Consider the following 12,675-nt stretch of genomic DNA (forward strand, 5'->3'; position numbering starts at 1 on the left):
GCGCACCTTCCTTGCTTTAAGCCACGCCCGAACTTTATTAAGTTTCATGTTGAAGTATAACAAAGGGACAAATTACACCATAGGGCCGAGTTTGCGCGTTTCATTTAACATTTTTTTCCCTCTCAATTACACGCTTCAACACTCTTTTCCCTCTTTGTGACCCTTAAATTATCTTTTGTAAGTATTTCTCCTTTCACTATCATTCACTACAAACTGATCCTCCCCCATCCCACTCCTATGTTTCAAACAAAATCCTGGCTTCCATCCAATATATAAAGAGAGGATTTTAGAGGACATTGTAGCCAATGCCGTCTGTGTTGCGATCTGACTCGTTGGATACTGGACTGAGATTTACTCGCTTTAAGCATGGGTCTCTCGTTAACTCATAGAATCAGTCTGGTACTTTTTGCTGTGCCTGTCATCTTGGGTAAGATCTGCCAATTTAGATATTATACATACATTGTCTTGTTTCTAAGAACATGCGCTACCCCGTCAGGATGAAGCATTTTAATGCCATATTAGGTTTCTATCATATATATATATATATATATATATATATATATATATATATAATTTATTTATTTATTATATATATTATGTATGTGTATGTGCGTGTGTGTGTGTGTGTATAAAGAAATTATCTTAAGAGTGTTGTCAGCCTGATAAAGTGGCAGATATTTGTGCCGAGACAGCAGCAAAATATTTCTCGATTTGTATGGAAGAGATGATAAATTTGACATCCGTTAACACATTGAAAGTTGAAAATGCTCCTTTGTTTGTTTGTTTGTTTGTTCTTTGAAACCTGTTATAATAACTGCTTGGACCCATTGTGTTGATATGTACGTGATCATACACCTGAACGCATCTGAACTTCAATGACATTTTTGTTTTGTTTTGTTTTGTTTCGGGGAAACCGAAAGCTTGAAATCAACAAATCAACAGATAGAGAAAAAACGTATTGCCATAAAAGCATATCGATTGTGAATGTTGTCATAGAGTGTAATCATAGTGATTTTATCTGCAACCATCTGCTACTGGTTGAAAGGATGCTCTGCTTCCTTGTGTACAATGTTAAGAATTGAGATGGACGTCATCTTGTTACACCTGCATTCTTTTTCGATATCACTAAATGGTGTATCTTTTTTTATACATAATTATGTGACTACTTGTGCCTTCATGAGAACTGTTAGTAGCTACCAAACTTGTTGTCTGTCTCAGGTTCATGGCACTCTGCAGATGCGTTTTTAAGAAACGTGTGAATTGTACTCGTATCCAACCAAATGGGCCCTCACAATGACTGGTGTAAAAATCTTTGACATGATAAAAAAAGGGAGTTTCTAACAGTTGAAGGCTTGCTGGCTAAAAATAACTTGTTATCTTTTATCTAGGTCAGTACACGCTTCCCTGCGGTGAAAACATCACTCTAACGGATACGGAACCGACCAGGACGATCACCACTCCGTACTTTGAGGCGCAGGACCCACCGTCCGGAGTGGAGTTTGACTGCCTATGGATGGTTAGTGCGTCCCCAGGGAAGCAGGTGGAAGTGACGTATGGGGAGATCGTGACAAACGACGAACATCTGAAAATCTTCGACCATCCAGCTTCCACCGACGAATCCTATCTCGCTACCATACTGAATAACGAAGTCAGAGCAGATATACCCCCTTTTGTCTCATTCAGGGGCGGAGTGACGATATTTTACGACGACTTATCTGGGCGATGGGACAACAAGCGAGGATTCAATCTAACCGTGTCAGTTGTAGGTGAGTCGCGAGAATCGTCAACAATGATTTCATACGTACACGTGGTAGCAATGGAAGGGGTCCAAAAGCAGGATGTGTAGTAAAAAAAAACACCCAGTCAACTTGTCAGTATCAAACTTAAGGCGTAAGGATATTTACTGAAAATTCTTGGAGCAACTGAGTGGCTGAAAAAAAAGAAGAACTTATTGCAAACTGAAACTTGTTGTGATTGTTTTCACTTTAATGATTACTGCACTTATAAAGATAACAATGATATTACGAACAATAATACTTATGAGTTTATAAAAGTAAAATTCATTTTTTTCTAATTTTCATCAGTTTATCACTATTAAAGCTATCATTACTAAATTATCGTTTGTAATTTTGTATAATTTAACAGGTGGTATAGCTTTGATTCAGCTTTCGTAAGTTCTGAAAATGACAGGAAATTACACAACGTGATCTCATACTGACTTATAGATCAACATTCTTACTGTAAGGCCGACCTTCTAAACAAAAAAAAAAAGAAAAACAGATGAAGTCACGGGACAACAAGAATGCTTGACTTTCAGTCAAAAGAAGTTATAAAATATCTATGTTTTACATTACTACAACGCGACTGGAGCATATGATTTCATGTTGTATGTGTCTTTGCTGAGGGCGTCGATCGGGGGGGGGGGGGGTGGGGTGGGTGGGGTGGTTGAAGGGGCAAGGGCAGGGGGCATTTACCCCCCCCCCCAATAATTCCCGAGATATTTACGTATAACTTCAAAGAAGACCGCCATTAAAAAAAGGCAAAAAAGATAATCCAGAAGAGCATACAAAATTCATTCATTCATGTTTTTATTTTGATTTGATTTGATTTGATTTATTTATTCTCTGTATGCCATTTTTTTTTCAAATACATCAATTTTCTGCAATTTCTTTAACAAAGTAAAAAATACCGGTAGTATACTTTATACAATTTTCATCATTTTCATCAATTATGCAATACATCTGTAGTATAATTACATGAGTAACATGTTAATAACTTGCATACAGAACGATTGCCAATAATAAGCACAACGCTTGACTGTTTGGCAACCGATAACAAATAACATTATAGTGAAGAAAAACAAGAGGGTCCAACATGATGCTCGTGGAATAAGGGTTAGGGAGAGGGAGAGAGAGAGAGAGAGAGAGAGAGAGAGAGAAGAAGAAGAAGAAAGGAAGGGGAGGAGATGATAAAAACCTCCGGATACTAGTCTCGCCAGATCAACTCGACATACCTCTATACCTAGACACATACATACATGCACATACTGTATTTATACTAATAAATTACAGTGATGTATTCACATAATAAGTGTTGCTTTTGTCTTGTAAAAGTTACATTGAATGAGAAAGAGAGAAAAAGAGAAGAAGACAAAAAGCAATCATCTACATACACAGCATAAATTTCTATGTGCCCTGTCAGGGCATGACGTTATAGTGAACCATGATTCGCCCGACATAACATGAATAATGAACAACAGAGAAGGAATGAATCCCAGTGGATCAGAGGAGGACAGTATACTGCGGGTGCATCCGCACGTGCAGAGACTCGGAGAGAAAGAAACATAATAGATACAACAATGAACAAAGAATGAGTCATCAAGTGTTTCCACAGAAGGTATCACCGGTACTGTGAAATCAACATTTTCTTTACTGCTTTTTTAAATGAATGAATAGACTTAATGTTACGATGTCCAATCAATAATATCATACATAGGTAATACAAACGTCAAATGATAACATAATCTTGTAATATATAATACATCTTGTTTCATGAATTGAGGGGCTACTAAAAGGCGAACCTGTATAGTGCAGTCCCCTCACTTTCTCAATTTACATTACTACAATACATTAATACATAGCTTACAAAATACAATACATGTACCGTACAAGTTAATCATTAGAAATATACACTTTTCATTACATCGATGGTAACATTAAGCATACGCATCCACACACACACACACACACACACACACACACACACGAACATGGACACACATACATACACACCCAGAAGAGAGTAGGGAAAGAGATTAATAACTATCTAAAGAAGAAATGACTCCCTAATTTTAAAGTCATAGAATTTTTTCCTCCGTGTTTACATTTAGACGTGCTAATGAGCCGACAAATTATACAACAGTACGACATTCAATGCTAGTCAAATACAGTGATATGTGTGACAATAAAGAAATAATGCACATCACGCAGAATCTCTGTTTTTATTTCCAAACAGATGATACGCCTCTTCCACAGCCGACATCATGCGGTGGAACTGTCGACGTCACTGACGCGACACCCGTCATTTACATCGGTTCCCCGTTCAACAACGCCGGAAGCACAAAGTACGGAAGAGTGTCGTGCTACTGGCACTTCTTTGCGCCGCCTGATAGGGCGATCGAAATCACGTGGCGCAGAATCGAAGTCTTGAACGAGAAGGTCGGCATTTATGACGACCCGCTGGCGTCCCCAAGTTCGACAGTGGGCCTCAGAAGCGAAGAGTTTACCAGCAGGGTTGATTACGAAGTTCCGCCTTTCATTTCAAGTGGTGGAGGAGCAACGGTTTACCTGATCGGCCGATATGAGAGATATATCGGAGACGGATTTGATGCTGAAATTCGACTGAAAGGTGAGAGGATCTGGAAAACATTGGGAACAAAGTGATTTCACCAATGATATTTGTCGTGATTACAGTCCTTATCCTTAATAGCTCAAGACATCCCGGAATTTGTTTACAATAGCACAGTTAGTAAGTCCGCATTAACCTCCACTAGAATTTGATAGCTACAAGTAGTTAGTGTGCGTGACTGCTCTATCATGGCACTGAGATCTAGTAAGCCCTCATGACACTAAAGACTTTGAACTGAAAGCGGCAGAGACATGCTGCACAGTGTCCATCCTGACAGTTAAGGGGGTATGTCACTGAACGAAGAGGTGCAAATTTGAGGTTTCGTCACGGTTCCCGTAACAACTGGGGAAAAATTGTGAACAGTGTATTCTCATTCCAACTTGGCAAACTTACGTGGATTTGTTGTTGTTGTTGTTGTTGTTGTTGTTGTTGTTGTTGTTGTTGTTGTTGTTGTTGGATATGAGCTACGAAGAAAATTGACGATAGAGCACATTCAAGTGTAAATATCTAAGAAAAGGATATGTACAAAATCGCATTAATCCTCTCAACAACTGTATTCAGCTTTTTATTTGGACGTTAATCTTGAAAGAAAGAAGAAATAAGAAAGAAAGAAAAGCTAAGCAAAAGAGTCACGGTGATGTATTGTGCTAGCATACTTTGCTTAACACAGGTACACCGACTGAACCGGAGCCCGAAATCGTTGCCACAACTGACACCCCTGTAGCACCCTCTACGTCAGGTAAGATCAAGCGTTGTCATCTTACAATATGCACATTGATAAAAATGATCTCTCTTTTATCTCCTCAGTTGGCAAGCCATTATACCTGTTTCCGGTGTTATACTGTTTTGAATGCCATCAATGTATGTTCAAACAAACAGTGCATAATTGTGCGTAGACCAGATGTTCAGAATGGCATGTCATTTAATCTTGGGCACATCTGTTTCGCTATATATTTTACATTGAATGTACAATGTATTAAACAATCCCCAGAGTGGAACCCGAAGTGGCTCATATCAAACTATCTTGTTCCACAAAGAGCATTTGAAAGCTTGAAGTTCACCAACTGTGGTGGTGATTATGATTATGCTGTTTGTATACTTTGCTGATCTGTATGCCTAACATATACAATCTATGAAGATGAAGTTCAACGAGTGTTCCGTGTATATTTTGTTGAATTTGTATCCATATAGTGTTTGAGTCTATATGTGCGCATGTTATTTGGTATTATGTGTGCGTTTTTCCACATGGAGAGTTTTCATATCTTAAGTGTTCATTCGAGAATGTACGTGTGAGACTGATATGATAAATAATAAAGATTGTTGCTAATTTGAAAGAAGGAAAAAGTCCTGGCCATGACGGAATTGACAACTATTTGATAAAAAACATAATTCCTCAAATAGTGGATCCCTTAGTACACATTATCAACTCATCGCTTACAACTGGCCATGTGCCAAATAGCATGAAAATTGCGAAAGTAATTCCTATTTACAAGAAAGGGGAGAAGGATGATGTCAATAACTATAGACCCATATCTTTATTATCTTCTATTTCTAAGATTCTTGAAAGAATAGTTTATATCAGGACAGTACGTTTTCTTAAAACCTGCGACATATTCTCAAACTTTCAATTTGGATTCAGGGAAAATCACAGCACAACACACGCGCTACTTGCCCTCATCGACAAAGTCACACACGCACTCGACACACTTTCACACACAATAGGTATCTTCTTGGATTTTTCTCCAAGGCCTTTGACACGATTAACCACGGAATACTTCTCGCCAAACTGTCTCATTATGGAATACGTGGAAAGGCCTTGGAGTGGTTCACGAATTACCTATCAGAAAGATCCCAATTTGTACATGTCAACGGCTTTGACTCTCAAAGTAAAACAATTGCATGTGGTGTTCCACAAGGGAGTTTATTAGGCCCATTGTTATTCATTATTTATATTAATGATTATCATAGATCCTCGGAGAAGCTATCATTCATATTATTCGCGGATGACTCTAACCTTCTTTTTTTTCTCACCCTGACCCAAAAATTTTAATAAGAACAGTCAATGAAGAACTGAAAAATGTTATACAATGGATATACGCAAATGAATTGTCATTAAATAATTCAAAAAACAAAAGTTATGCTTTTTAGTAATTCTATAGATAGCCTCCCAGGCAAAATAACATTTGATACTACTTCCTTAGAAGAAGTTTCTTCCTTTAAATTTCTTGGTGTTTACGTTGATAACAAGCTTTCATGGAAGAGTCATATTGATAACATATGTAAAATTATATCACGTAACATTGGCGTAATGAATAGATTAAAATATTATCTTCCTTCATCTGCATTATTAACTCTTTATTCTAGTTTGATACTACCTTATTTAAACTACGGGATTCTTGCTTGGGGTAATACATATCAGATGTTACTTGATAAATTTCTTTTATTGCAAAAGAAAGCGCTTAGAATTGTTTTTAATTTACATACCCGAGAACATACAGATGCTTTGTTTTCTGACCATAAAATATTAAAAGTAAATGATTTGTATGTGTTTCAACTTGGCCAGCTCATGTTTAATTACAACAGTAACTTTTTACCTAAAATATTCCACGATTCATTTCATCGAAACAGTCATGTTCATAACTATCCCACGCGACGATCCGACGAATTTCATCTTCCATTAATGAGAACCGCACATGCCCAAAATACATTTCTTTATACCGGACCCAGACTTTGGAATAATTTAGATAATAGTTTAAAAGATTCCCCCAAATTTGTTACATTTAAATACAAACTCAGAAAACATTTACTTTCTACTTATAATCTAGATAATTTAAATTGTTTTAATTCATGCTCGAGCTTTCACCTGTCCTGATGTCGCAGCACTTGGCGTGTTCTGTGTGTAGACTTCTCTTCTCTCTTCTCTCCTCTTCCTTTCCTGTCTTTTGTTCTTCGTAGACTTGTATTGTTACCGTCTTCTCTCCTCTCGGTACTGTCTCGCGTCTTACAGTGTATATACGTGTGGGTAATCGAATGTGTGTACGAACGTGTTGTCCTTGTCATATTTTCCCGGTACACGTGGTTCAGTGAGCAGTGTCCGGGCACTAGCATTGGTATTCTATTTTTTTTTTCCCAACCGGTGTATCTCAAAATAATTACATGTACATTGTTATAGAATAGTATATCATTTACTCATTATTTATCTAGCGATCCACGTCCGACAAGCTTTGCTTTTTAGTGGATCACTATTTTCCATAATCGAATTTATTTTTCGCTCGCCCACGAAGTATTTATACAGTGTTTTTCCTAAATGTTGTACATTATATATGTTGTTCTATAATTTGTCTTGTATATATATTACATGAATCTTTTGCAAACGTTTGAACAATATTATTTCATCACATGTCTACTTTGTACTATGTTTTTTGATTTTCGATGATTGGAAATAAACTATGATTGAATTGAATTGAATTGAATGACAAAATTCCCAGAATGACGTTTGATCGGGGTACAGACGTTTAAAAAAAAATGCTTCAAGATCTGTACGAGAGCACATTGTAGGTTTGCAATAATCGGAACAATCCAAATCATATTTTGGCAGAATGTTTCATGATATACTTACATTTCCTGTACATTTTGGCAGGTAATGTTACCGTGGTCTGCGACAATATGTCCATGGTCGTTTACTTGCAGAAAACAACGTTGCCTAACACGGTCGACGCGGGCAATTTCCACTTCAATGACGACAGCTGCGTCGCTTTCGACCACGACGAAAACCAGGTCATGCTGAGCACGAGGTACGACAAGTGTCAGACGACAATGGAGGTAAGTTTTGGCGGGGGTTAAGAAACTACAGTATAATCTTTGTCACCTCTCGTCTCGCTGTACCATGTATCAAACACTCTTTGTAATCATGCAGAAAATGCGGGTACCAAGTGCTGAGAGTTTCTGTAGTAATTAATGAGAGGTAGAATGACAATAAGATGTTGTGTCTTTAAACTCTTCCTATTTTCCCCAGCAAGAAAAGGGGGCATTCGGACTTCTTCGTTTTATCTTAAACGAGGTGTATAACAGCCAAATACAAAGACTGAAAAATGTAAGGGGAAAAAAGACATGCTTATTTATGTCATGATGTTTTGATAATTGAGATTGAATCCTACACAAAAAGGGGAAAATAAGATGTACGTGAAGATTTTACCAATATCTGCAAATAAAATTTCTTCTTGTAGTCTTTATGCAACGAGTGCAGTATCAGTGAAAAGACCCCCTTTTTTCGATGATGCCCTTACTTATGAAAAATAAACAAACTTGAAAGTGGCATCCACATACATATTTCACATGTAAGGCCAAAAGTAAAGTATCCCGGCAACTAGATGTGCGATAATGGAAATACGAATCCAGTCAATCACATTTGTTTTGACGTTCCTCTGGTTTCCGATCAAGTCGTTAATCACGGTCTTGACAAGTGATTCATTTTCCCGATACAAAACAAAAGCTGAAAGCTTGGCGTTTGAAATTCATACAAGTAGTGATGGCTTCAATTAAGAATTCATGGTGCATTTGTATTGGATCTCATGACAAGCTTTTGCAAGTAAAGAAAGCAGGAGAAAGGCGAAAATAGCTTGAACTCTTGGCTATTTTTCTTCTCTTTCATAAGGAAACGGAGTCGGATATTATATTTTCCAATGTGGTGAAGTACTCCCATACAATACCTGTCCCAGACGCTGAGATCACGCGTGATATGGTCGAAATCGAGGTCGACGTCCAGTGCAAATTAAAGCGACAACAGATCCTTGACCGCTTTTTCAACCCTGTTAGCAGCGCAATCGAAGTCAGCGAAGTGGGCTTTGGCAACTTCACCCTGACCTTCGATCGCTACACCGACGAGCAATTCGACACCAACCCCGAAGACCCAGAGGCACCCATCTTATTGGGCGATCGCGTCTTCTTCGGCGTCACGCTGACTAGCGTGCCCGGACTGACCGTCTTCATCGACAACTGCTGGTCAACTCCTTCACCGGATCCACTCGACCCAAAGCAGTACAGCCTCATCAGCAGAGGGTAAGCAAATGTTCATTTACAACAATTTATGTCATTTCAGGTATAATAGCTTCTTAAGCTTCTCTAATTTTTCTGATAGAAAAAGATAGGTGGTCATACCCAAACATTCAATTAAATCTCGAAGAGACTGTGCGCATTACATTGGTTTTTACATTTATAGTGCCATGATTGCATGAAACATCTATTTGCTTTTTGTCCATACAGATGCCCAGCTGACTCCACAATTGAGATGTCCACCGACGACTTTGGCCCAAAGTTCCAGACATTCTCTTTCCAATCATACACCTTTATCGGAGACTACTCGCAGGTAAGATGACTCTACATAAATGATGTGATCAGTACCTGAGTTTCTTGAGTGGGTTTCTTGTTTAACTACACAATCCACAACACTATTATAATAACAGTACATGCACTGGAATCGTTTTTGCTTCACATTACGGTGATTGAAGGGGCTGTAGTCACGGCGTTTCGCCAAGAGAGTTCTTTTCTTTGCAAACTTCTTTTTTCTTGTGAGTTCAATGTCATGCCCATTAGTAGAACTGACAAAAGAGATCCAGGTGACCCAAAGCAGTTTGTTTTAAAGGACCAGATCAGAAAGTCATTTCCAATCATTGAATCTTGTAGCTGATTTTTACAAAGGAAATTACTAGTGATTACCGATATCATATTGGCACGACTATCCTACATTGGTAAGAAGAAACTAGTTCAGAAAGTTATGCGTCTTATCAGTAAGTATAGTGACGTATTATGTCTGTCTGTCCGTCTGTTTCATTTTCCATCTGAGAAGATGGAAGGGTAGCCCATAATATTTAGTTGCACGGGCTTGTCTTCCATGTATGGAGTCAAGTTGATATATTAGCGCTGACAAGAAACATTTTGCAGATATCAATGGTGTAGAGCAGTTTGTGACATTATCATTACATATATTGTTAGCATTTTAACAAACATCTGATTGAAGGTGTTTGTGTTTGAGAAGATGGATGGCTAGCCCATATTCAGCTGCACGGGCTGGTCTTCATGTATGGGGTCCAGATGATATAGATTAGCGTTGAGGAGAGACATTTTGCAGATATCGATGGTGCAAAGCTGTTTGTGTAATTAACATAACTTATATTGATAACAATTTTTAAAATCTGCATGAAGGTGTTTGTACATTGCGAGGCACTCGTCTGCTTCGAGAGGGACGAAGATTCGAGGTGCAGTCAGGGATGCGTGAGTCGTAGTCGCCGTGCCCCGAGAGATCCCCGGGGTCAGAGTTCTACGCCACGGATTGTGTCCAGGGGACCCCTACGCATGGCAGATAAAGAGCAAGGTGGGTCTATCCTTATTCTGTTTCAGTACTACTCCAATATTTGAAGAAGTAAAAATCAAATCCGTGCAAAGATTATGGGGAGATGGTTTTTACCCCTTGTGACATCTAAAAGCATTGCTAGATCTTAATTTTGTGAGGTCTTATTTACCAAAAATTACTTTTGCGGGGCACTTTAAATGACAATGACATAACCTTTCCTAAATTGAGATAATTTTCAAAGATGCTTCTGTTTGAGAGTTTTGTGCTAGAATAAGAGAGTTCATGTATCTCACAGTCTCCGCGAGTCGCAAACAGCGATAGGTTTCATTTTTTTTTTTTTTGTGAGGAGGATGATGACGATGGACGACAAATAGAATCAAATCAAAACAACTAATGATACGTGCAGCAGTAAGAACGGTGCCACTATCACAGAAACTGCAATAATTTGTAATCTTAGGAGGAAAGAACTCAAGGATGTTGTGACAGGGCTGAATAAAGCACAACAGCAAATGACATCTTGCAGAATCAACATGGGGGAAATTCCGTAATTGTATAGGAGGAAATGACATCAATAAAAGAAATGTGGCTCCTCATGTAAACCTTTGATTTACGAGGTATCACTTAATGCCATGTATCTTCAGAAATTGTACAGGTCTTTGAAATTTAGTAGAATTCATTTGTCATTTTTGTTGATTTTTGCAAGATCTCAAACATTATTTAAAATATACATCTGGACTGGAGACATTTAAATTCACTTAAATATAAATTGCAGCGGGATCCTTTTCTTTTTGTAGAATTTTGCTACAAAGAAAGAGGAATATATTTCCATATTCTAGAAGTTACGTGATATCTAATCAAGTATACGGGTGAAATGACCTGCGGAGTTACTCTGGACAAATTTACTTTATATAGGCTCACTAACCACAACGTTTCTAACCATGCTTCTGGGGTCTAGATAAAAAAAAAAAACAGATTATGGGTCGAACTGCTAATTATTTGCGGGAACATTTATCATGATGTCAAAGTTCCAATTACTGTGACACTTTGTTTGAAGTACGTTACATTTTAGCAAACGTTTTGTCTAAAAATATTATTTTTTTTGTCCTTTTGTGTAACGTTGATGACTGACCTTTTAAGTTACAGTACTGTGGCAACTCTAATATTAGTTTAATTGTATTCATTCTTTTCTATATCATAAACCCCGAAGGATGAACATGTTGTAATGTCGAAATCACTACACCGTAGCAGGTGATATAGTAGTAAAAGCAATCATGAAAATTTGCTTAAATGTAACGTTACTTACCGCGGAATTGCCCATATCATGATAGCTGGCATCGGTGACAGCATTAAAATCAACGAAAAAACAAGAATTTGAAGTTTACTTCAGCTTGATATTTTTCGCCCTAAATACCAAATGTATACCGCATGTTTCTTATGATATTGAAGGTAAAGTTTCGAGGAGCACCAATGGGACCACCGCTCTTGGAGTGGGCACCGGACTCGTGTTCATTGTTCTCGGAGTGGCAGCCGGTCTAATCATCTTGAAAATCTGCCGTCGTCCGTAGCCCACATGCCTTTTGGTTATTAAAGGTTGCGTGAAACCTCAGTGGTTATTAGAGTGAAAGACTCTCTATATCATTAAAGGACAATTAATATCAAGCTTAATGTATAGCTTTGATCGATGGAGGATGGGATGGGACAATAAGTATTCATCGCACTAAATGCCCAGAATGAGTACATCATTACTTTTATGATTCAAAACTGTATCTCACCAACAAATCGATTCTCGTAAAATCAAGGCATCGACACTAACCTGATGTGTTCCTGGGCCACCAGACAGAAATAGATGTCTGGCCACAACTGTTTGAGGGATGATATGATAAATTGGAGCGTGAAAATGTGTATGTACATTGTGTTTT

General features: G+C 38.0%; 1 protein-coding gene across 1 annotated transcript; it reads left to right on the plus strand.

Moving 5' to 3' along the window:
* The first annotated feature begins 366 nt into the window (after window positions 1–366).
* Window positions 367–12,321, plus strand: LOC139739499 (ZP domain-containing protein-like). Its single transcript, XM_071650103.1, has 9 exons — window positions 367–427; window positions 1,389–1,766; window positions 4,015–4,407; window positions 5,078–5,146; window positions 8,048–8,229; window positions 9,062–9,465; window positions 9,670–9,772; window positions 10,609–10,777; window positions 12,203–12,321. Exons 1-9 carry the CDS (start codon window positions 367–369, stop codon window positions 12,319–12,321), a joined length of 1,878 nt encoding a protein of 625 aa, XP_071506204.1.
* Window positions 12,322–12,675: the final 354 nt, after the last annotated feature.

Source organism: Diadema antillarum, unplaced genomic scaffold (genome assembly GCF_040938485.1).
Source record: "Diadema antillarum isolate AM-2024a unplaced genomic scaffold, OU_Dant_1.0 seq00000802_RagTag, whole genome shotgun sequence".
Classification (NCBI taxonomy): domain Eukaryota; kingdom Metazoa; phylum Echinodermata; class Echinoidea; order Diadematoida; family Diadematidae; genus Diadema; species Diadema antillarum.